The sequence below is a fragment of the Hemiscyllium ocellatum genome, chromosome 12 (assembly GCF_020745735.1).
Source record: "Hemiscyllium ocellatum isolate sHemOce1 chromosome 12, sHemOce1.pat.X.cur, whole genome shotgun sequence".
NCBI lineage: Eukaryota > Metazoa > Chordata > Chondrichthyes > Orectolobiformes > Hemiscylliidae > Hemiscyllium > Hemiscyllium ocellatum.
Window position 1 is genome coordinate 7,071,211 of NC_083412.1, and position 26,172 is coordinate 7,097,382.

The window sequence follows — 26,172 nt, forward strand, 5'->3', positions numbered from 1 at the left end:
AGGGGCAACTTTTTCACGCAGAGGGTGGTATGTGTATGGAATGAGCTGCCAGAGGAAGTGGTGGAGGCTGGTACAATTGCAACATTTAAAAGGCATTTGGTTGGGTATATGAATAGGAAGGGTTTGGAGGGATATGGACCGGGTGCTGGCAGGTGGGACTAGATTGGGTTGGGATATCTGGTCAGTATGGACGGGTTGGACTGAAGGGTCTGTTTCCATGATGTACATCTCTATGACTATGACTCTAACTGGATGTCACAGTCTAAGAATAAGGAGTGAGCCATTCAGGAAGAAGAAGAATTCCTTCACTGAGAGTTGTGAACCTGTGGAATTCTCTACCACAGAAAGCTGTTGGGGCCAGTTTGTTAGATATATTCTAGAGGCAGAGAAAACAGAAGTGAGAGTGGGATACAGAAATTGCGTGAGTAACCATGATCATACTGAATGGCGGTGTATGCTCCAAGTGCTGAAATGGCCTACTCCTGCATTTCTATTTTCTTTAATAGCAATAATTGTGTATAGATGTTTCTCTGTATATTCAGGATTTGCCCATTAGTCTCAATGATAAATTTTAGTGCTTGTGTACTTTACTCTCTCAAAAATCAAACATCAAACACCCACTCTCCTCAAGACAAACTATAGTTAGGGTTGACGTGTACCTGCAAGTAAGTGATACAGTAGTTTTGAGTAGCTTAAGTTAGGAGAAAGTGAGAAACATTTCAAACTGTAACTGTGGAAAAAATGATTTGCCAGTGAAAATAAAAACAGAAAATGAAGTGTGAATTAACTGAGGGTTTATGCTGATATGGGGAACTGATAGGGTAGATAGAGATACTATTTCCCCTGGTGGAGCAGTGTACAGCATGGAATCAGAAACTTGAAATTAGAACTAGGCCATTCTGGGGTGATGTTAGGACACATCGTAAAACTAAGGTTAGATCCAATCAAACTGCTAAACCAAAGATTTAAGATTTTTAAAAAATATTCAATCGCATTAGGTATTATGTAAATGAGGTGGGTAGACTGAGTTAAGATACAGATCAGTCTTAATCTAACTGAATGATTCCCTTGAACCTGTTTTGCCAATGACCTACTTCTGACATTTTCAACGATCTAAAAATAGGCAGAGAGCATGTAGTCTCACCAATAACACATCTCTTTTCTCTCATATCTAACCACCTTGTCCCTAATGTGGTTGAATTGTGAAATGAAAACTAAACAACTTTTTAAATAGCTAATCCACTTTCAGCAAGTGAAAACTGATTTCCATTTTGTGTTAACCTTACGGACTGGTTTATCTGTCCCAGCCTATATAATTGGAGCGAGTTCAAACAGGTACAAGAATGTGAAATCAGACAGCTCTGACCAATTTTTTAAAAGTTCATTTATCTTCAATGGAATTGAACAAAGGACGTTAAAAGCTCAGCATATACAGAACAAAACAGGCTTCAAAAGTTAATCAAAATCTTTCAGCTTTCTAAAGCTTTGTTCATTTGTCAAGTTTATTTAATTTCCATTAAGTAAGTCCCTTCCTATGTACTGGCTGCTGAACAGGCGATAAAATGGAAACCACATTAAATTGATCAAGCATCTGCAAAAACATTGAATGAATTTGTTGAAAATGTGTTTGCTGGTTAAAGCACAGCAGGTCAGGCAGCATCCAAGGAACAGGAAATTCTACGCTTCGGGCCAGAGCCCTTGCCATTCCTGATGAAGGGCTCTGGACCGAAGCGTCAAATTTCCTGTTCCTTGGATGCTGCCTGACCTGCTGTGCTTTAGCCAGCAACACATTTTCAGCTCTGATCTCCAGCATCTGCAGACCTCACTTTTTACTCAATGAATTTATTGAACCAATCTGAATGTACCTGATGGGACAAACTTCAAGCATAAAGAGGTAAATATACTGCAAGGGAAGCTAAACAACCTTTCTCTATTTTTACCAGTCACCACTGTATCGGTTTGCATAAAACCAGAAGGACACAACCATTAAAGATACTTGCTAGTACTTTGGATTTGAAATAAAGTTAGCTGCTTCATAAGGTAATTTGTTAACTTTAGCTGATTTCATGATGCACTGTTCCTGAGAGGCAAACTGCTAAAACTGTGCACACGTCAATATATCAGATCGCTGTATATTATTTCAAAGGGGCTAACTATGTTTGAAACATGAATTTTCATTGGCACAACTGAGATTTACCTGTCACTGAGGTGCAGGAAGCTGCTGGTTTCATCTGGATGCTCATCTTCAAAACTCAGATTGGACCAGCTGCCAGTACTGTCATCACCGACGCTGAGACTAAGCTGTTGACTGGTGGTGGAATCACTTGATCGCATTCCATCCTTGAGACTGGCACTAGATGCAAAGTACAAAAGACTTAATTACTTTACTTTCCAAAAATGTGCTATATAAACTATTACACTGCTGAAATAACCATTTTTCAACCATGTGAATATTTTATTGTTGCATATGCAGATCTTGAATATTCAAGTTTTATGAAAGGCAAAATGAGAGACCTGCAGCTGCATGCAATAATGTCTAATATTCTTGCTACAGTGCCTTTCATTCAGTGAGCATCATAATTATATTCAAGACAGCGCAAACACTAACCAGACATTGAATTACCAGCCGTCAAATCATAAAAACAGAAGGTAGTCTTTCAACACTGGCTCATTACCAACATTCATGCACTCAAAGGGAATTAAAGGCCCGCAACAAACATTGCTTTTGTCCATCACATCAGGATATATGTTAAAAGGGATTATTGTACCCACTTGGCCTGAACTCAAATTTGAATTTACACTTCAAGATTGAGAGTGTTCTCTTATAGAGACAGAGTTCCAAAGTTGGCCAGGTAGTATAGGTTAGAGACAGAAAAACTGCAGATGCTGGAATCCAAAACAGACAGCCTGGAGGCTGGACGAATATAGCAAGCCAGGCAGCATCAGGAGATGGAGAAGTCAACGTTTTGGGTGTAATCCTTTTTCAGGACTGGGAGTGGGTGTGGGCGAAGCTACAGATAAGGGGATGGCAGGGGCAAGGTGATGAAGTGGGGATAGATGAAGACAGGTAGAGAGTACAGCCTGGTTGGTCAATGGAACGAATGAATCCTGTTGATGGCAGGGAGAAGTGGAAGGGATGGGGATGGGGATGGGCTGGGAAGGGAGGTTATTTGAAATTGGAGAACTCAACATTGAGTCCTCCAGGCTGTGGGCTTCCCAGGTGGAAGATGAGGTGTTGTTCCTTGTGGCAATGGAGGAGGCCAAGGATGGTCATGTTGGAAAGGGAGTGGTTAGGGGAATTGAAATGGATGGTGACTGGGACATCCAGTCAGACCGTGCAGGCCCAGCTGCAATGCTTGGTGAACTGTCCCTAAATTTACATTCGGTCCCCCCGATGTAAAGGCCACACCGGGAACACCTGATGCAGTAACCTAGGTTGGAAGAGAGACAGGTGAACCTCTGTCTTACCTGGAGGGACTGTTCGGGGCCTTGGACGGAGGTGAGGGGGGGGTGGTGTACTGACAAGTTTTGCATCTTTTCTGGTTGCAGGGGAAGATACCTGGGGGTTTGGAGAAGGGAGCTAGAGTGGCGCAAACCAAGGACTGTCAAAGAGTACGGTCCTTGCGGAAGGCAGAGAGGGGGTAGGGAGGTGGAAATGTTCTTGGTAGTGGGAACTAGTTGGCTGAAGTGTTTTAAGATGATGCATTGGATGCGGAGACTAGTGGGGTGGTAGGTAAGGACAAGGAGGACCCTTGTCTTTATTGTGCTGTGGGGGGGGTGGTTTAGAGCAGTGGAACATAGAATGGAGGTGGTGCAGTGGAGGGCCGTCTGGACGACAGGGGGAGGAAAAGTACGTTGTAACAATTTCTTCCCGATGCCGCTTGACCCTAACCTACGAATTCAAGATCTGCTGAACATTTATGGCACTGCTCTGCAGTTCCTGCTTCATTCCAGTAGTGGGAAATGCTGCTCCTATTTCACTCAGCTTCTCAGTCAAACCATTGTTTCCTGTCTGTGCAATTCTCAACTCGCAATCCACTTGCAGCCGAGGTTTCAAAATCCCTGTCTTTCATTTCCTACACAATCAGATGCCATTTGTCCTTCACTTTCAATACGCAGAGTATTCACTTCCAGCTCCAGACCACGTAACAGCTATAGGAATAAATTCAGGAATATGGGCAAGAGCTGGAAATGGATTGCTTACTGAACAAGCCAGTGTATTTTCGAAGGGTTTAATGACTTCCCATTAGAATTGTACTACTCAAATATGTTTCAAACAATGTTCTCCCCTTTCATTTATTCACGAAATGTGGGTCAGCATTTATTGTCCATCTCTGAAGGAGGTAATATCTTGCTGTCTTCTAGACCGCTCAGGAGGTTTCTAAGCCAGTTTGGAGCATTTTCAGCCAACCACACTGCTGACAGTTTGAGACTGCGTGTAGCCCTGAGCAGTTAAAGACAGTAAACTTCCTTCCCTGATGAACATTATCAAGCTTGTTTTAACAGGGATCTAACAGTTAGATAGGCATGATTAGTAGTGTACCTTTAAATTGGAATGCCCCAGCTGCTGGGCTCGGATCTGGACTGGTCTATTCAAAGCGACAGCTCAGGTCTCTGGATTACTAGCCCAGCAACAAAGATTATGTTAACGTACCCATCGTATGTTCCAGCTTGTATGACCCACCGTTACACAGTAAGAAATTCTGATAAACTGGATACTGGCAACTGTTCGCAGGTACTCTAACACATATGAAAGATCAAAACACAGAACAAAACTTCACATTGCTTTAAATTTTCCATCACCCAGAGGTCAGCAGAGACTCTCTTAGGTACCAAATTATCACATCTGGTTTTGAAGAATGTGAATTTGAAGCAAATCTTGAGCGTACTTTGGCAATATCAAGATTTTTTAAAGCACAAATGGTGAATTTGGACAGCTGACTGAAATTCCTTAACCAAGCAATTCACTGAAAGTGGGTACAATAATCCCTTTTAACATATATCCTGAAAAATATACAACTAGAAGCCATGACAAAGGCACATGGACCTTCCTCACCTCATTCAACATATTGACGGTTAATCAGTGTTTGCTATAATTTACAAGTCTCCCATAAAGTCACTTTCAGTGAGGCAGAAAGGTTCAAGGATGCTGCCTGAATGATGACAGGAACTGTCCAGACCTTGATTGGGTGTTGCAGACTAGCACATTCCAAGGTCTAAGACTACATGCTGAGGGATGCAGTACACCTTGGGACAGTTGCTACTAGGATGCCGTCGGGTAGGACCACCATCTGAGGTCTTTCTGCCGAAGGTAACTGGGGGTCCATTCAGTTATTGGAAACCACCAACCCACCCCCTTTCCCAGTCATTAAGCATGAGACAGTGAAGTGCTGGGAGTTAATGTGAATGTGGGAGTTTAAGGGAAGTGCAGGAGGGAGACATTGCTGTGACCATTGCCCTTACTACTTCCACAGGTCCAGTGCGGGTTGGAGTTACCATTCAGAAAGTGAGTGGGACCAACAGGACCAACTGATTAGTGAGGAAGTCTTGGTGGGTATTTCCAAACTATTATTTTGTATCTTTACTTAAGCAAGGGTTCAGTCAAAAAAGAAAACAGCTGTTAAAAGGAGCAGAGGTGGCAATTAGTGGAGTAGTATTCGCCTCCAGTCAGATGTGGGAGATCTGGGAGCAGTTGAATGTCCCTGGCGACTATGTCTGCAGGAAGCGTGTCCAACTGCAGCTCCTCTCAGACTGAATGGCTTGGCTAGAGTGCAATTGGACACACTAAGGAGCATACAGGAGACAGAGAGCACACTCTAGATATGGTAACTTTCGGGAGATGGTCACACTGCAAGTTCATTCAGGTAGATGGGCAACTGCCAACAGAGGTACAAACAAGCATACTGCTTCGGCTACTGTTGTGGGGGAAATGGACCCTCGAGGGGAAATAACAGCAGCAGCCAGGTCACTGGTACCACAGCTGGTTCTGGTGTAAAGCGGGATATGATAAAATCCAAGCGAGCAACTGTGATAGGGATTCTCTAGTCGGAGGCACAGACTGGCATTTCTACAGGCATTCTTAGAGCAAGACTATAGGATGGAGCGGTTTCTCCAGAGTCAAGGATGCCTTGAGCGATGCAGCAATTTCTCAAAGGGAAGCATGAGCAGCCAGAGGTCATTGTACAGATTGGTGCAATGACATCAGTAGAAAAAGGATGAGGTCGTGCAGAGCAAATACAGGGAGTTAGGCAGCAGGTTAAAGATCAGGACCTTAAGGGTAGTAATCTCCGGATTGGTCCTAGTGACAAGTGCTAGTGAGTAGGAATAGGAAGATAGGGCAGATGAATGCATGGCTGAGCAGTTGGTGCAGGGGGCAGAGGTTCAGACTCTTGCATCATTGGAATCTTTCCTGAGGCAGAGGTGACCTGTACAAGATTAACATGTTGCATCTGAAATGGAGGGAAACCAATATCTTGGCGATGAAATTTGCAAGAACTACTCAGGAGGGTTTAAATTATTTTGGCAGGGGTGTGACCTTAAACAGCAGTGAGGCAAAAGAGAAAAGGTTGAGGTTAGTACAGAAATTAAAGAAAATAAGTTAAATAGACAAGGCAGGGTACAGCCTGCAGAGAATGAGCCAAGGCTGATAAATTAAACTGTGTTTACTGCAATGCAAAAAGCCAGGTGGGTAAGGTTCCATGAACCCAGGGAATGGATGGGTACATGGGACTGGGATATCACAGTTGTTACAGAAACATGGCTGAGGAAGGGATAGGACTGGCAGCTCAATGTGCTGGGGTACATATGCTATAGAAAGGATTGAAGGGGAGGCAAGCGAAGAGGGGAAGTGACGTTTTTGATTAGGAAAGCATCACAGCAGTAATTACGAGAGAATATTCCGGAGGGATTGCCCAGTGAGGCTATATGCGAGGTGCTGCATTTCGGTAAGACAAATCAGAGCAGGACTTACACATTTAATGGTAGGGCCCTGGAGACTGTGGTCAAACAGAGAGATCCAGGGGTGCAGATACTTGCAAGTGACTTGAAAGTGGCCTCACAGTTAGACAGAGTGGTGAATACATTATTTGGTATGTAAGCGTTCAGTGGTGGTCAGAACATGGAGGAGAGGAGATGAGATATTATGTTACAGCTGTACAATACATTGTTAAGCCCACATTTGGAGTATGGTGTACAATTCTGGTCACCCTGCTAATAGGAGGGATGTTATCAAACCAGAAATGGTGTAAAAAAGATTTACATAGTTGTTCCTGTGATTAGAAGATTTGAGTTATAAGGAGAGGATGGAGAGATATGGGCATTTTCTCCAAGAGTGCAGGAGGCTGAGGGGTTATAGAGGTTTACAAGATCACAAGGGGCATAGATAAGGTGAATAGCCAAAGTCATTTCCCTGGAGAGGGGAGTCCAAACTCGAGGGCATAGGTTTAAAGTGAAAGGATAAAGATTTCGAAGGGACCTGAGGGGCAACTTTATCCACACCAGAGGGTGGTGCGTATGTGGAACGAGCTATCAGATGAAGTGACACAGGTGGGTACAATTACAACATTTAATCGACATTTGGACAGGTACATGGGTAGGAAAGGTCAAATGCAGGCAAATGGGACTAGCTCAGTATGGGAAACTTGGTTGGCATGGTTGAATTGGGGTCGAAGGGCCTGTTTCCATACTGTATACCTTGATGACTGGCTGCAGTCCAGAGTCATGAAGTTTCTGAAGTCAAGTTCAAGAGTCATCCAGGTAAAAACTAATGGAAAGACCCATTAGAAATAGCGTAATCCAATCCTACAGCACAGAGCTAGGCCCTTTGATGCAAACTAGTCCAAGTCAATCAAAATGTCCATCTAGCTAACCCCATTTCCCTGCACTGGGCCCATATTCTTCTAAACCTTTCATATCCATGTATTTGTCCAAATGCCTTTTAAATGCTGATAATGTACCTGCCTCAACCATTTCCGCTGGCAGCTCATTTCACATGTGTACCGCCCTCTGTGTAAAACATGTTGCCCCTCAGGTTCCCTTTTATTCTTTCCTTTCTCACCTTAAACAGATCCCCTGTAGTCTGTGATTTCCCAACCCTGGGAACAAGACTGAATACATTCACCCGATCCTTGCTTCTCATGATCTTATACACCTCTATAAGATCCCCCTCTATCTCCTACGCTCTAAAGAAAGAAGTCCTAGCTTGTCCAACCTCTCCCTATAACAGACCGTTGAGTGCTGGCAACATCCTTTTAAATTTCTTTTGTACTCATTTCAGTTTAATAACATCCTTCTCACAGCAAGGTGACCAAAACTGAACACAATACTCCAAGTGCAGCCTCACCAACGTCCTGTATAACTGCAACACAACTTCCCAACTTCTGTACTCAGTGCCCTGACTGATGGAGTGTGCCAAAAGCCTTCTTCACTGCTCTGTCTACCTGTGACTCCACTTTCAGAGAACCGTGCACCTCAACTCCAAGATCCCTCTGTTCTACTCCGCTCCTTAAGACCCTACCAATCACCATGAAACTCCTACCTTAATTTGACCTTCCAAAATGCGAGATCTCACACTTGTCTATATTAAACTCTATTTACCATTTCTCGGCCAACTTCTCCAGCTGATCAAGGTCCTGCTGCAATTTTTGATAACCTTCCTCACTGTCCACAATACTGACTATTTTAGTATCACCAACAAACTTAACCTTGGCATGTTTGGAATGTTCTTGTACATTCTCATCCCAATCATTGATACAGATAACAAACAGCATCGGGCCCAGCAACAACCCCTGAGGCACTCCACTCGACATAGGCCTCCAGTCCGACAAGCATCCTTCCACAATTACCCTCTGCTTCCTACCATCAAGCCAATTGTGTTTCCAATTTGCCAGCTCACACTACATTCCATACGATCTAACCTTCCAGAGCAGCTTACCATATGGAACCTTATCAAAAGCCTTACTAAAGTTCATACAGACTACATGCATAGCCCTGCCCACGTCAAACTTCTGGTCACTTCATAAAAGAACTCAAACAAATTTGTGAGGCAAGATTTGTGGGCCGAAGGGCCTGTTTCCACACTAAGTAATCTAATCTAATCTCCCACGCACAAAGCCATGCTGATTGCTAATCAAACGCTGTCTTTCTAAATGCATGTATGTCTGATCTCTCAGGTTCTTCTCAAGTAACCTATCCACCACAGATGTTAAGCTTACTGGTCTGTAGTCCCCAGGTTTTTCTTTGCAGCCCTTCTTGAATAAGGGCTCATGATTCACCATTCTCCAGTCTTCCAGGACCTCATCCTGAATTTCTTCACGAGCTTTTTGTAGTGTTCTTGGATATATCTTGTCAGGACCAGGAGATTTACCTACTTTCATACATTCTAAAATGTCCAACACCTCCTCTACTGTGATATGGACTGTACCCAAGATATGATCACTAACTTCCCCAAGTTCTCGTGTCTTTCTCCATGGCAAACACAGAAGAGAAATATTCATTGAAGACTTCATCCACCTCCTGCAGTTCTACACCTACATGTCCACTTTGGTCCATGACAGATCCTATTCTCTCTCCAATTCTTATTCCTTTAATGTACTTCAAGAACCTTTTTGGATTTACCCTAACCTTCTCAGCCAAGGCTACCTTGTGTCCCTTTTCGCCCTTCTGATATTGTTCTTCAGTAAATTCCTGTGTCCCCAAAATACCTCCAGGGATTCCCTTGATCCCAGCTGCCTATACCTGAGCCACACCTCCTTTTTTCTGGTCAAAGCCTCAATATCTCTTGTCATTCAGGGTTCCCTATTCCTGCCAACTTTGCCCTTCACCCTCTCAAAAACATGTCAACCTTTAACTCTAGCTATCGCACTTTTAAAGGCCTCCCACTTGCCGGAGGTCCCCTGCAATCTCCTGACAAAATTCACCTTGCCCCAATTTGGAATTTAAATCTGTAGGCCAGTTTTTCCCTATCTATAACTATTTTAGACACAGAACTATGGTCACTCGTGCCAAAGTGCTCCCCCACTGCCTCTTCAGTCACGTGTCCCCCCCCATTTTCCAAGTCACGTTTTGCTCATTCCCAAGTAGACCCTCTATATATTGCTAACGGAAACTTCCCTCAATGTACTTCAATTCCACCCCAACTAAGCCCTTAAAACTAGGACAGCTGGAGTGTTAAGTTAGGAAAATTAAAATCTCCTACTACGATAACCCTATTGCTTCTACGGTCTCCCCAGTCTCTCTGCACTTTTGTTCCTCTAATTCCTGTTGACTACTTGGGGGCTTGTAGTACAACTCCAATACCGTCACCAACCCCTTTTATTTCTTAGCTCCAACCGCAAAGCTGTACTGGATGATTCTTCAGTTATTTCATCTGATTACTGCTGCAATACTCATCTTAATCAAAAATGTAACTCCCACTCCCCTCTTTCCACCACCTCTGTCCCAGCTAATGCACCTTCACCCTGGCACATTAAACTGCCAGTCCGATCCCTCCCTTAGCCATTTTTTCTGGAATGGTTGTAATATCCCAGTTAGACATATCTATCCACTCCGTGAGTTCATTGGCTTTACTTGTCAGCCCTTTTGCATTAGAATGATGCATTTTAATCAACCAGGCATTCCCTGCTCCGTATCACATTCCAGCCTCACCTGTCTCTTCACATCACTATTTTTGATCATTGTATCTCCTTCCAGCCTCGCACTTGCCTCCCTGTTGTTGAGGATCCCACCTTCCCCCTGCCAACCTTGTTTAAACCCACTCTTGCAGCACTAGCAAACCTGGCTGCCAAGATATTGATCTCCCTCCAGTTCAGGTGCAAACCATCACTTCTAAACAGGTCACCTCCATCCCAGAAAAGATCCCAATGATCTGCCGCCTGCACCAATTGTTTAGCCACACATTCATTTGCCACTTGTTCTCACCCTCACGAGCATATGGCACCAGAAGTAATCTGGACATCACCATGAGGCGGCCCTGGCTTTTAATTATTTTCCTAGCTCTCTATAATCAGTCCGCAGGACCTCATTCCTATTTCTACCGATGCCATTTGTGTCAACATGCACAATGACTTCTGGCTGCTCACCCTCCCCCCCTTGAGAATGTTCTGCAGCTGCTCAGACACATCCTGACCCTGGCACCTAGGAGGCAACACACCACCCTGGATTCCCCTTTGCTGCCACAGAATCTCCTGTCACTAAGACCCTGTTTACCTTTGCCCTTTCCCGCTGTGACCCAGAGCCAGCTGTAGCGCCACTGAGCTGACTACTGCTGCTTTCCCCGAATGGTCATTCCCCCCACCAAAAGGAAAGGAGGAGAACACTAAAGTGATGTAATGTTTGGGCCTTATGCACTCCACCAGGCCCACCACAATCTGCTCCTCAGCGTGGACGGGTGCTTCCAGCTTGTAATGTGTGCACCAAAGGGATGCCTCTCCCTCTGCTGGATCTCATATCCCAGAAAATATTACACGCTGAGGAGAAATCGAAGCGAATTTGCAGACTTGATTTGATCCCAGAAGGAGATGCGAATGAACCCTCAGAAACTCAGAGTGAATGAGCATAGAATAGGAAGTAAAGGGAGTACTACATTTACACAATTTTCTAATAGCACTATTTTGTAAGTTTGCCTTTGTTTAAAACTGTGAATACATGTGGTGTAGCCTTCTTAATCCATCGTTGGATGGTCAAGTTTTTCTTTCGACATAATGGTCTCTCTTTAGGCCTCATAAAACCATGTCTATCATATTTCTTTCACTCATTTAAAGGAAAGAGCATGTATCCAAAAATTGGGCCGAAGAGCCTTCAACAGAAGCTTTGGCCAAAGAAATCGAATCTACGCAAGCTGCAATCTTACCTGTCAAGCAGCAACCTCACTAATCAATTTAAGGACACATGTTTCACAGGTTTATCTAAAGAGCTGGATTGAGAAAGCTATCACTTTACTTATAATATTAATGTTACGTTTATACATGAACCATGATTGTCAAGCAAATAAAGGCCTATAGCGTTACCAAAATTCCAACAAAGCTGCGATTGCATTCGTCAACATTTGGTCCAAATGTCACACTTTATATTTTCTTACAACCACTTTTTAAAACTATTAAACTGTGCCGGGGTGTTAGAAAACGCGCCAGAAAATGATATTTCCATCAAGATAGAATCCACTATCTATGCTTATTATTATAGCTGAATGCCCCACTATCAACATCCTGCGGTGAGCACTGACCTGAAACTAAACTGGATCAACCACTTATATACCGTGGCAATGAGAACCAGCCAGTGTCTGTCCACTACCTACACGGTACAAGTGAGATGTGTGATGGGATAAGCGCAGATCCAACAAGTCAAGAAACTTGACATCATCCTGGATAAAGCAGCCAGCTTGACTGATACCCTATACTACTGCCTTCAAAACTCAAACATTCCACCACCGACGATTCATAACAGTAGTGTGTAGCACTGCAGCAAATTACAAAAGGTACCTTTGACAGCATATTCCAAACCCAAGAATTCTGCCGCCTTGAAGGACAAGAGCAGCAGATGCTTCAGTGTCACTGGGTCAAAATCCTGGAATGCCCTCTCAAACATCATTGAAAGTGTTCCTCTACAATAATGATAGCAGTGGTTCAAGGTGGCAATTCACCATCACCTTCTCAAAAGCAATACATGCTAGTTTAGACAAGCAGGACACTGGAAGAACGCAGCAAGCCAGGCAGCATCAGGAGGTGGAAAAGTTAACGTTTCAGGTTTAACCGTTCTTCAGGACCTCCTCCATCTCCTGATGCTGCCTGTGTTCTTCCAGCCTCCTGCCTGTCTATTTTGGATTACAGCATCTGCAGTTTTGTTTTGTCTCAATACATGCTAGTTTGGCAACAACATGTCAAAAATGGAAAAGTATGGAAAAGAATATTGGAATAGGCAAGTCAGGAAGTAAAAGTATATAATTGAGGATTTCAGCAGCAGGTGAGTTGAAATACAGGCAGACCTGGACAATTCAGGTGTGGATTTATCTGCAGCACTCTGCGGCCACAGTAAAAGATAATTGATTCGTTGTAAAATGAATATTGGAATAATGCTTCTCTCACACTTCCTCCAAATCATCATCAGATGTTTGCACATTATTCTGATCTGCCCAAGCTTTCATGCTGTTAAGACTTAAACAAACTAAATACAACATAATTTACACATTTCTTTCCATGCAACAAATACTCCAAACTAAGGAAAGGCATTTCCAATTAACATAAACATAACACTGTATGATCGATTTGGATATGAAAACATGCTCCCAGCAGATATACAACCTGGTAGTTTCAGTTCAAGGAGCTCCCTGCCATGTCAGGACAAGTCTTCCACTGTCTTTAGAATGATATTCCACACAGTCCTCTCAATATCCCCTGACATCCAGTAGTCAGGCCCACCCCCAGCAACTCCTTAGGTCTCTTAAGTCTCCACAAGTTCCAATTCTTTAAACAAGGTAACAGCTCTCATTGGCTTCTGCTTGATGGCTAACACATAGTTTTGTTTGCCTTTACTTAGCACAGCAGCAGCTATCTTTGCTACCCTCTCTTGGTCTCTGTTGTGGGCCTGTGTCAGAAAACCAGCTGTCCCTCCTGTGTCAAGAGTGAATATTGTCACTTGAGGTTTTGGCTTGGGCCTTTTTCACCTTGACTACCAGATCAAATGGGTCTGTTTCCTAGTAGGGTTTAACATTATTGCACCAGCCCTCTATTCGGGACACTGTTGTATCAAAGGAAACATTTAAAACATGCCATGTTATAAAGTCTTGTAGAATCAGTTGCTCACTTATCACTTATGACGTCACACAGAAACTGAAGACGGCACCTGACATCATGGCTTACCCTAATCCCTCTCTGATTCTTGCCAATATGAAAAATCCCAGTTGGAACAGATGATGGCAGCCTTATATTTGTAACCTCTGACAAATACTGACTAACTTGATGTGTTTTCAACATCTATTGTTCAACACCAATGAATGATGATAACACTGTGCCTGGGTGCGGAGACAATGGTGATCTCGAGGTAATAATGGTGGGATTGGTGTGGGAGCTGGGACAGCAAGATCTGCTAACTGCTGCCAATTCTTTGGAATCGATAGTGCTCCCAGTTCATTTCCTCCCAGCAATCTCCCCGAAAGATGAAGACAATGTTACAATTGAGGAAATATTGCCAACCTGAGTCGATATAAAAAGTGGTGGGAGGATAATTTTTGCTTACCTTACAATTGACTGGCTTGCACTGATCATAGCTGAAGTCATTATTTCGGCAGCGAGGCTTTCGGTGAAACTTGCCCCCTCCTGTCCGATGCCACTATCTGCTGCCAGGCTGGTATTACTGAGATCTCGCTTGGCTTTTTCAATGGCCACAGACATCAAATCCTCTGGAAAAAGTCCTCTCTGTTCCAACTCAATGTGAATCCTTGGCACATCTAGCTGGCAAGCTCCGACTGTGCGGTGGACAGAGTGCTCTGCCTTGCTAAGTGCTTTACTATTGAGCCATGGCATTCTGGTGGCATTTTTGCTGCACAAGGCAGTAGTCTGGGAGCTTAGCCTACTAATGTAACTTCGTGATTCTTTATCAGTTAGAGAGCATTTTAAAACCATTTCTGTCAACTTTTCAGCATAGGCTAAGCATTCTCTCTGTTTCCTGCTTTCGAGAGCTTCATCACCAGTCTCAGCCATACTTAGCTGGACTGCACTATCCACACTTTTCCCCACATAATGTTCAAGAGCTCGATTTGTGCTATCGATGCTGTGACTGTAGTTGTCTAAACTCCCTGTACTGTGAAAGCGTTTGTTCCTCTGGATAATGGGTTTGATTGAGCAGGTCCATGTCTTCTTGATAAGGCCCTCTGCCATCTGTTCCAGTTGGGACCTTTCGTACAGGCAAGAATCTGTTAGGGACTTGGGCAAGCCATGTATGCCAGACGCAGTCTTCAGTTTCTGCGTGACTTCATAAGTGATTGTTTGAGCAACCGATTCTGCAAACCTCGTCAAATCTCTGGAGTCCTTTCTGCTTAGTCTTTGATCATGGCCTCTGCTGCAGAGATCCCCATCTTGGGCGTCCTCCCTCGTCAGAAACTTCAAAAGTTCCTTCGTCCCATCCTCACCTTTTGACTGTTGACAGGAGAGCAGTCTCCTCTTATACTTTTGCCTGATCCTCCTGGCTGCTTGTTCCAGGCCAACTTTCACTGTCCTAAAGGCAAGTTTACTGGCATAATGATCCACTATTACCTCACCATTTCCACCTTCCCTGCTGATCATTCTCATGATGTATTCTGCATACTCATCAGTCACACTCTCACAGCTTGAATGCTTCGACATGAGCCCAGGTGCACTACCTGAAGGTGAGTGATGCACCGAATCTACAAGCTCCTGGGACCAGTGATCAGCCAAGGTATTCAATCCTTCACCTCCAACATGCTCTTGTTCTCCATAGCTGGATTCGCTGCTTTCCGCTTGGCCCACATCCTTCCTGAACTTTCTCACCTTCTGCTTCTTTGAGCTGAGAATTTTTTTAGCGTCCCGAATGACCTCTCCAGCAACTTTGCCAGCGTAGCTCCACAAGGACCCCACAACTTCTTCGGGAAATTTAATTTCAGCACCGGAGCCCCAGGTGTGTAGCTCACTTCTGGCTGCCGACCTCCACAGGCTGCTGGGGGGTACCCTGAAGCTCCTTATTTTACTGGCATCACACTTGTTGGCATCTTCGACGCAGATTGCTGCAATTTCAGTTGCCATGGACACTATACTGGATGCTAGCTGATTGGCATAATGCAGGGCATGTCTCTTAATATCCAACTTTAGTTCTTCTTTCTCCAAAACCTTGGTTTCCCACCTCGGACTGGGCTGCTCCCTTGACTCACTGTGTCTCTCAGCAAAGTCAAAATTGTCATCGTCCTCATTATCCAGAACCTCTTCAGACAGCGACCTCATTAGCTTCAGCACAAACTCGGCCTTTTGCTCAGTATCCTGGGTCATCACCGCCATGCTTGGGGCAGAATGGTTATGGGGGGTAGAAGGTGGGGTCACTGGCATGAACTCTTTAGCCAACTCTCCTTTAAGCTTTCGACTAAAACTCCTCAGACTCTTTCCATGGAATGATTGCTGTGGTGTAGGGGGTGGTGTTTCTGGGGACCCACTTCCTTCAACATGGTCAAGACGTTCCTCAGAAAACAACCCATCTTTATTAAGCCCGGCTCTCGAGTTTCCAAGCAACCCTAAACTCAGCTCCTGGTTTGGCCCATTTATATCTGCTGAGTGTGTCTGGAAAGTTGACATCAAGGCTTGACCCTGAAGATGTTCAGTCAATGACATTAAGCTATCTGCCAGCTCAGGACCACGGACACCTTCTGTACTATCAACACCTAAATTCTTGAGACCCACAGTAGGACTAGGAGGTGGAGTACAGGGAGGAAACTCTTCTGCTAGGTGGCCTTTCAGCTCCTGTGCAAAATGCTGAGGGATAGTCAAATGTTTGCCAGGAATACATTCATTCGGTGACACAGGAGGGGTTCGCAACAAATCTGGTGACTGAGAGCACACGTCCTGATGCTGTCCGTCTGAAATAAGTTTCCTGACTGAAAACTGATCCAGCATCTGTCCCTCTGGAATCTCCTGAAGTCTTGCAGCAGGGGCTTGACTAGTTTCAACATCAGCCTGTGAACCACCATCTTTATAAGGCATCATGGCTTTTGTTTTCACCTCATTCACCGAATTCCTCACAATTGCTTCAGCCAAGTGTGCAGCAAAGTGCTTCTGGGAAACTGGTGGACTTTCAGAGACAGGTTTAAAGAGTATTTTTTTACTTAACTGAGAAGCATACTCCTCTACCTCATACTCCACTTTAGGCACAGTCACTAAATCAAAAGCATTATTGACCACAAAATCAAGCATCGCCACTGTTGTTTGACAATTCTTGTCTATTGTAGGAGAAGCCTCATTAGTGTCTAAGCCTTCAATTTTCCTTGAGGTTTCACAGTCTGAAGGCTCCATACACAGATTCATGGTGTCACAAAAAACATACCCACTGCAGTTGGCACTGTTTGCTTGATTTACCAGTTGGTGCACACAGCTGACAGGTGACACTTTATCCACTTTTCTGCTCCTTGAACCTGGCCTAGCAGGACTAGACTTTGGAGCTTGTTCGAGTTTCACTTTGGACGATATACGATGGCAGCAAGAGTGCAGTGCAGAATCTGAAAAATCGCACGCAAGAGTCTTGACAACACTGGGAACAGATACACAACTCAGAATGCCAGAAACCCAGAGGAAAGCTTTTGTTATCTTGTAGTCTGCCTCTGGTGAGTGCAAGACAAAAAGGTCTTTGCCTGCAACAGCATCTGTGTAGCAGCCTTCAGGATGTCTAAGCAGTGCTTCCTCTTTAACGTTGACTGTATCATTAACAATCTTTAGTGCCTGGGTTACATCTTCACCTCCAACATCTTTTATATTATCTAGGGAAATACTAATCGCTGCTTGTGGTGTGAATGTCACATCCACTTGAGACAGTTCAATGAAGGCTTCCTGTAGGACCGACTCAGACAAATCTCTTGCATAGCAGCTGACAACCTTTGCTTCATCTTCCAATGACCAGCTTGTGATGGATGTAGGTGTCGGTGGATGGGAGAACTGACAAACCTCCATGATTCCCTCAAAAACCAGCTCCTCAGCCAGGTCGGTGGCAAACCGGGCTACAGCATTGTTGAAGATCTGTTTCTTCACAAACTCCAACTCCTGGAACGCTCCAGAGATTGCATCACCAACCAAATAATCTGCTAGACAGTTGATGGCAGTCCGCCTCCGTGCAAAGGCTTGTCTTGTCCCAATCTCCTGTAGTGCCATGTGAATCACAGAGGAGGTCAGTCTTGCAGCCAGATGGCACAGAGTACTCGTGCACGAAGTAACACCCTTTTGCAAGTCCTTAAAGGCACCACCAAGACTTTTCTCCACAAGTTCCGTGGCGATGCGTTGAATACCATCTTTAAGCACGTTTGAACATTTCTGCTGAGGTAGTGTACAGTCTTTCATGTTGGAATTTTCAATGGAAGCCGGCTTTCCCAAATATGCAAATCCACCTGACCAGTGTATATCCTGAGTGGATCCAGCTGCTCCTCTCTGCTCAGAGCTACTGGTCTGTGGATATTTGAAAACAGAACCCTTAATGCAGTGTGGAACATTGCTGACATCATTTGAGGAAGTGTTGGAAAGCCCTCCTAGGTTCAGAACGTGATAAATGTGTGTGTCAGAGGCCCCAACTCTGCCAAAGCCCTCAGAATTCCCACAAGCAGCAAGGGGGCTGAAGGCTGAAGAATGAACAGGGCTGAAGAGTGGACTGCTATCTTCTCCTGAGGTACTCATTGGCCGAGGGGAATCTGGGACATCAGACAGATTGTTATAGGGCGATTCTGCCTTGCGAGCAGTTGGCTTCTTCACATTGGCAGGGAGGACTGGCTGGTCAAACCTCTGTGGATTCATAGCAGCAGCGGCAGTCGCGCACTGTTGCAGGGTGAAGTCTGAAGGCAGCTTTGCCGTAGAGTTATTCCTCAGCAGTGGATTCTGAGGGTCGGAGCCGTGCTGCAAGTTCACAGCTGTGCCCACTAACATTTCGCTCAGGTCGTCAAATTGGTCAAAGCTGTCAAAGAATTCACTCAGTTCAGAGTCAGAGTCCTCAATGTCATCTTTGAGTATCGGAATCTGGGGCAATTCCAGGTTGGCTTTCAGACTTTTCTGGTAGCCTTCCTCATCCAAGAAGATGACAGGACTTGGACTTGAGCCTCCTGAGTCTTCAGATTCAGAGGGAGAAACAGAGGGCACACATTTATGCCTGTTACTGGATGTGAAGATAGGAGCATTACGCTGTCTGTAAAAGCTTCTTTGCTTCCCAGGATCTGAGCTTAACGTTGTAACTGAGCTTTTAGCAGATGACCATTGCCTTGAGCACCGTGAATTCTGAAGTAACGGGAGGGCTGACTGGTCAAAGGCAAGTCTTTGTGGAGTGTCTCCAGGAGTTATTGTCTCACCAGTATCTAGTGTGAAGGCTTGTAGAGCTGAATCCTGGTGTTTGGGATCAAAGCCTGTGATTTATAAATCAAAACAAAATGATTTACATATTTGCAAAAACTGAACATCAAACATTAACAGTAGATACTGACTGAAATTAGGTGAGTTCCATCGAGAGACAAGACTGTGTGCACCAAATTATATCAGAACTAACTGTGCATCTGCCAAGAATCAATGGCCTTGGGTGGGCACACATCACATATTGGTTCATAAAAAGCAGGTGGATACCCCTCTTGGTGTGCGCGCGCGCGTGTGCGTGTGCGTATATATAGGTGCGGGGGGGGGTCAGAAATTGGCTTTGGATATCAATCTCTCTTTTTTTCCAAATTTAAGTACTGCTGACTGATTAATTAATTGATTAATGATTGGGGATGTGGGCATGTGGTGAGAGAGAAGTGCCCTTCATTCATCAGATCACAAATGCACAGCACAGCAGATGGTGATTCAGCCCACTCAAATCGATGCTGGACAACAAGCAGTTACCCCACCTCATCCACTTTCATGCTTTTGGCCTGTAGTCCCATAGTTTATGACTGTGACTTAGTGGTTTGCCCTGCTGTCTTACTGGGAACTGGGTTCAATTCCACGCTCGGGCAACTGTGCAAACTCCACACAGACATTCTCCCCAGTGTCTGCCTGGGTTTCCTCCAGGCACTCTGGTTTTCTCCCACAATCCAAAAGATGTGTAGGCTAGGTGGTTTGACCATGGGAAATGCAAGGTTATAGGGATAGGATAGGTCTGAACGAAATGCTCTTTGGAGGGTGGGAGTGAACTCTATGGGCTGAAAGGCCTGCTTCCACAATGTAGGGATTCCATAATTCTATGGCACTTCAAGTTCAGATTTAAGGCTTCTGAAATATCATGGGGATTTCTTCTTTTCGCTTGAGAGTTCCAGACTCCCAACAAACGCCAGGTGAAAATTCTTCCCCTCAAAAGGTCCTCCGTAAAGGCCTTGCCACTTAGCAATGCTTGAACCCCTGGTTATGGTTTTTCCAACATGGAGAATAGAGCCTTCCTACTGATTCTATCTGGTCCATTTATTATTTACAACTTAGTGTGTAAATAATAACTGCAAATCAGTGTGGGGCTGCCTGCAGTTTAAATATTGCTGCACAGAAGAGTCATCCTTATTGAGCAACTGAGATGCACTACTCATCACACAGACGTCACATAGAGCCAGAAAATTGATAGAAGTGGTAGCAACTCGACTGTATTATAGTTGAATAAACAGACTACAGTTAGACCGATTCTTCTGTGAAAACATCAACCCTTGTCATTCATCACAAAACTGCCAAAGTGGTGGTCACTTTAAATAAGGCTATTTATTAACTGTGATACTGAGGCACAGATGATTTTTCTGAAAAAATATTCAATTTAAGTAGAAATCTAACAAATCCTTACAAGTACCACCTTTTGCTGACACTACACAAGAACATTATTTGAGCAACTGAAAGCACACTCAGGAGAACGCACTGGACAAACAGACTGACACCACTGAGGTCAGACTAACTGGTCTATAATTTCCTGCTTTCTCTCTCCCACCTTTCTTAAAAAGTGATACAACATTAGCCACCCTCCAATCCGCAGGAACTGATCCCGAATCTATAGAACTCTGGAAAATAATCACCAATGCATCCACAATTTCTTGAGCCACTTCCTTCAGTACCCTGGGATGTAGACCATCAGGCCCCTGAGACTTATCAACCTTCAGACCTAACAGTCTCTCCAACACCAATTCCTGGCAAATATAAATTCCCTTCAGTTCAGGTCCTTCAACCACTGTTACCTCGGAGATTGCTTGCGTCTTCCCCAGTGAATACAGATCTGAAGTACCAATTCAATTCTTCTGCCATTCTTTTGTTCCCTGTAATATATTCCCCTGTTTGTGTCTTCAAGGGCCCAATTTTAGTCTTAACCATTTTTTTTGCCTTTCACATAACTAAAAAAGCTTTTACTATCCTCCTTTACAATTTTGGCCAGTTTACCTTCATATCTCATTTTTTCTCTGCGGGGCGGAGGAAGGGGGAAGGGGACAGAGGAGGACGAAGGGGCAAGGGCAGAGGAAGGGGTGAGGACAGAGGAAGGGGACGGAGGAGGACGAAGGGGCGGGGCACAGGAAGGGGACGGAGGAGGAGGGGGGGACGGGGCAGAGCTGTAGTAAAGAGGGGGTGGGTGGGGCAGGATCATAGAACGTAGAAAAATACAGCTCAGTACAGGCCCTTTGACCCTCGATGTTGCGCCGATCCAAGCCCATCTAACCTACACTAGCCCACTTTCCTCCATATGCCTATCCAATGCCCGTTTAAATGCCCATAAAGAGGGAGAGTCCACCACTGTTACTGGTCAGAGAAGGGGCAGGGTGGACAGGGGGCCGGGACAGAGAGGAGGGCAGGAAAAACACACTCCTGATGAAGACCTTATGCATGAAATGTTGATTCTCCTATTCAGTCTGAGTATGTTTAAGGTGGAGATTGATAGATACTGCTTAATAGACATACACAGGGTTATGGGGATGTGTAGTTCGAAGACAGCGAAGAGTTCAATCAGCCATGATCTACTGAATGGCAGGGCTGGCTCAATGGCCTACTCCTCGGTTCTTAAGCTGGAGGCTGATATTCAAATTGTGTAAACGTCAGCCTCGCTGCACTCACACGGACAACGAGTCACAAATTTCAAACACCAACACACTGAGCAAGAAAGTCCGAGAGGATGGGGCAAGATTGCACAGCTTCAATTTGATCCATTGGATGTGGGATCACTCTTTGCTGTTGATCACTTGTGACTTAAGCTCTCATCATGCAAGTCGTCCCGTTTGGCAGCTTCGCCAAGTTGAATCCTCATTTTCAGATATGACTGGTGCTGCTCCTGGCATCTCTCCTGTACTCTCCATGCAACCAGGGTTATTCCCTTAGCTTGAGTGTAGTGGCAGAGTTAGGGCTGTGCCAGGCCACAAACTCTAATACTGCTGTTAATGCCCCACAGCGCTTCACGAATGGATGCCAAGTCTCGAGTTGCTGGATCTATTAGACTTGTCGCATTCAGCACGGTGATATTACCACACAAAATGGTGCAGGATATTTTCAATGTGAAGGTGGAACTGCCAACTCCTTAAGAACTGTGTGGTGGTCACTCTTACTGATACTATCATACACCTGCGGTTGGCAAATTGATCAGGATTAGGTCAAGTAATGTTTCCCTGACCACTTGTCCTTCAGTACTCAAAGAGCTTGATCTGTAGTGCTGCAGCCCCTCTTGGTGGTGGCCATTGAAACTCCCCAGCCAGAGTACATTTTGTGCCCTTGTCAGCCTCAGAGCTTCCTCTGAGGGCTGTTCAACAAAGACGAGCAGCAAATCATCAGCTGAAGGTGGTAAACAGGAGGTTTCCTTGCCCATGTTTAAGACTTCATGCGGTCTGGAGTCAATGTTGAGGACTCCCAGGGAACTCCCTCCCAACTATACACCACTGTATTGCCACCTCTGCAGAGCCTGTCCTGCCGGTGGAGCAGGACATGTCCAGGGACTGTGATGATGGTGTCTAGGACATTGTCTGTAAGACTTGATTCCATAAGGATCCTATGTTAGGCTGTTGCTTGACTAGCTGTGAGGTAACTCTCCCAATATGTGCATTAGTCCCCAGATGTTAGTAAGGAGGACTCTGCAGAGTCAACAGGGCTGTTTTTGCCATTGTCACTTAAGGTGCTGAGGTCAAGCAGTGGTCTGACAGGTTTCATTTCTTTGCTTAGACTTTGTAATGTTATGATGGTGTAGAGATGTACTGTACCTTTGAGAGAGACTGGAAGCTGGCACAGAATTAGAGAGACACAGAGCATACTGAAAGTTAAAATGTAACATTTGACTGTGAAACCCAATAGTGCAGCTGAGTTGTCATGATTTAAAAACAAATTCGGCCAATCAGTTTAAATTATACTCTGAGATACTAAAGCCCAAGCAAATTTGAGTTTTGGTTTTGATGTTGTCAAAATACTATGAAATGATCCGATGTTTTGGGGTATAGAGACAGGTATTTTGAACAGTTAGGGGGAGAACTGCCAAGAACACCAACAAATATAGACAGCTCGTTGAGAGGTCTCTGAAAGGTACCTGCCTATAAGAAATTTGTGCAGCAGAACATCGAAACCGACCTAAAGACAAATCTACAGAGGGAAATCTACAAAGGAGAATCGACAAAGCTGACTGTTTTAAAAATCACATATCAAAACCAATCTTAAATCAGGTTTTTTTAAAATTGGACCATTATTATAGAGTGGAGGTAAAAGGTAGGTTTAAGAGAAAGGAGGTGTAAATAGCTGTTGTTTTAATGTTCTCTATTGGACTGAAAGAATAAAGTTGTTATTTTTTGCCTCTTGAAATGTAACAGATTATGGCACTAGGTGAGCTTCTGTGTGTCGGGTTTAAATTAGAAGGGGGTTTAACCTCTTGTCATAACAGGAACAATCTGAGTGGCTCGCTAGGCCATATCAGAAGGCAGTTGAAAGTTAACCATACAACAATTCTACAATTATATTCTATCATAATTGGGTTGACAGGAAGAAATGTCTCTGCTTGATGAAGGGATCAATGGCCAGGAGGCAAAAGTTCAGGCAAGGGACAGAAGGTTTAGATGAGATGTGAGGAAAGGTTGTTTCAACCAGAGTGGTGGGAATCTGGAATTCAATGCCTGTAAGGGTGTAAAGGCAGAAACCTTCATTACATGTAACAAGTGCTTAGATGTGCACATGAGATGCCAAAGTATTCAAGGCTGTGGGCCAAGTCTGGAAATTGGGAGCAGAATAGTTTTGGATGTTTTTTTGAGCAGACACGATGGACAGAAATGCCTCTTTTTTTTTCCCCATCCTGGAGATCTCTAGCTCTTTGACATGGATCCCTGAATCATACTCAGCAAGCACGGGAAAGCTCAAACTGATGAAAGGGCGCTTGATTACATTTTCCAACTGAGCTAACGCTGGGGTTTACATTTACCTGCTGTTCCATGTTCAGTTCCAGCTTCCTCCTCTTCCAAGTGCTCAAAAGCAGTCACAAAATCATCCTCAATGGACGAGACAGACTGATTGGTGTCGTCATCTTCTGTGTGAAGGGTCAGTGCCGAATGGCCATCTAGTGAAAACTGAATTGCTCTGGTGTATTTGCTGAGTGCAGAGAATACAGAGCTGTCGGTGAACTTTAGAGATGCTGGTGGATGCCTCATTACACAGACCATTTCAGATGGGGAATGCTGCAAATCAGTTAAAAAAAAAGACATTAATGACACAAACAGACTGTGAAGAGAAAGTAGCAAATCCTCAGAAACAACTCTCAAGAAAACCTGACAACTACAGCATGTACAAGGCTGAAAATGACTCGACAAATGTTCCTGAATGAGCGAAACATTAGCCCAGTCATGAAGGAGAAGTCTCTCAAAGCTACACCATGTCGTGAGATTCAAGGATGTGAGCAGATATAATGCTGCGATGCCTCCAACATTGACACTTGGAAGGTCCATCTCTACTTGCTCTGAGACATGGCTGGCAGGCTCCCTCTTTGAACCACTGTCATCCACATGGTGACTGCAAATGATGGCTCTACCCATTATGAAACAGGACTCTCATGGTAGGCCCAAAGGGGCCTTCTCTGTCGTCACTGACGCCCTGATGGACCAAGCCCCTTCCTTAGCAGTTTCTCATCAGGAAAAGTCACAAGGAAAATTGTCCCTTCATCATGGTTCAAGGCCATGATCTCATAGACAGTGGCCTTGTGACACTCCTTCTTTTTCTCGATTATCCAAGTTGTGGTGTATTTTGAGATACAAAATACCTGTGACCTGAAAACAAAAATCAAACTACACGGCTGCCAGAACAAGCAGTTTGCTCACTTAAAACAGGTCAAGTGGCCAACAACTCTAGGTGGGCTCTGAAACATACATAGAAATCGCTAGAGAAACTCCACAGACCTAGCAGCACCTGTGGGGAGAAAGCAGAGTTAATGTTCTGTGTTCAGGGAATTCAGTGACTCTTCATCAGACCAGTTCATTTTTTAATAAATCATCTTGTGGGATATGGGCGCTGCTGGTTGGCCAGCATTTATTGCCCAACCCTAATGCCTTACGCATTGGGTGGCACGGTGGCTCAGTGGTTAGCACTGTTGCCTCACAGCACCAGGAACCCGGTTTCAATTCCCACATCGGGTCACTGTCTGTGTGGAGTCTGCACATTCTCCCTGTGTCTGCGTGGGTTTCCTCCTATAATCCAAAGATGTGCCAGTTAGGTGAATTGGCCAAGCTAAACTGTCCATAGTGTTCAGGGATGTGTAGGTTACATGCATTAGACAGGGTGAATGTCGAGTAAAGTAGGAGAATGGATCCAGGTGGGTTACTCTTCGGAGGGTCGGTGTGGACTTGCTGGGCCGAAGGGCCTGTTTCCACAATGTAAGGATTCTATGTCCTAAATACATGTACATTCCTCTCAACCTGCACTCAGGATAAAATTAAGCCTAAGATCATAAATCTGCGCATTCCTCCTCCCAAGATGAATTCCTTCCCATTTCTCTGCATTGAATCTCATTAGCCACCTGACCCTGGAAGTATTTGCCCTTTGGAGAACTGATAGGGATTTTGATCTGAACAAATAAAAGCCAAAGGACCAGTATATTACCTTGTCAGAACAGAAATTTATGTCTCCATTATCTTAAAAGATCAAATGTTCAAATTGAGGGTCTTGTACAAAATAGCAACGATATCAAACTAATGGTTGTGGAACCAGTCTGCACCAGTCTGGAACACACAACTCCAAAAACTCAATGCATCCATATCTACCCAATTCCTGAGCCAGTAGCAAAATCCCATGAAAATGCACGGCACATAACGTGGAGGAAATGTACAAAGGAAGCTACAATTTCCAGATGCCAACACCTCACACGGCTGTGAAAGCTTTGGCATTCTTATTTGTACACATTCTTAGTATTTCAAGCACAATGGCAAGAAGATACTAACTTTAAGATATGAATGAAAATCATAGATATATTGGACCATATATGAACAACATCTCATCTTGGAGGTGATATATGAAAGAATTGTTGTGAAGTTGGGTAGAATGATTGTAGATT

At 44.4% G+C, this 26,172-nt stretch overlaps 1 protein-coding gene across 4 annotated transcripts in view; it reads right to left on the reverse strand.

The window, feature by feature from the left end:
- The window catches only part of akap11 (A kinase (PRKA) anchor protein 11), a 103,538-nt gene that overhangs the window by 30,957 nt on the left and 46,409 nt on the right, over window positions 1-26,172 (reverse strand). For all 4 annotated transcript variants that reach the window (XM_060833279.1, XM_060833280.1, XM_060833281.1 and 1 more), the window contains 3 exons: window positions 24,055-24,307; window positions 14,230-19,087; window positions 2,198-2,353 (listed from right to left, as the gene is read on the reverse strand). In XM_060833279.1, the coding sequence (XP_060689262.1) occupies window positions 2,198-2,353; window positions 14,230-19,087; window positions 24,055-24,307 (5,267 nt within the window). The remainder of the gene's footprint in view (window positions 1-2,197; window positions 2,354-14,229; window positions 19,088-24,054; window positions 24,308-26,172) is intronic.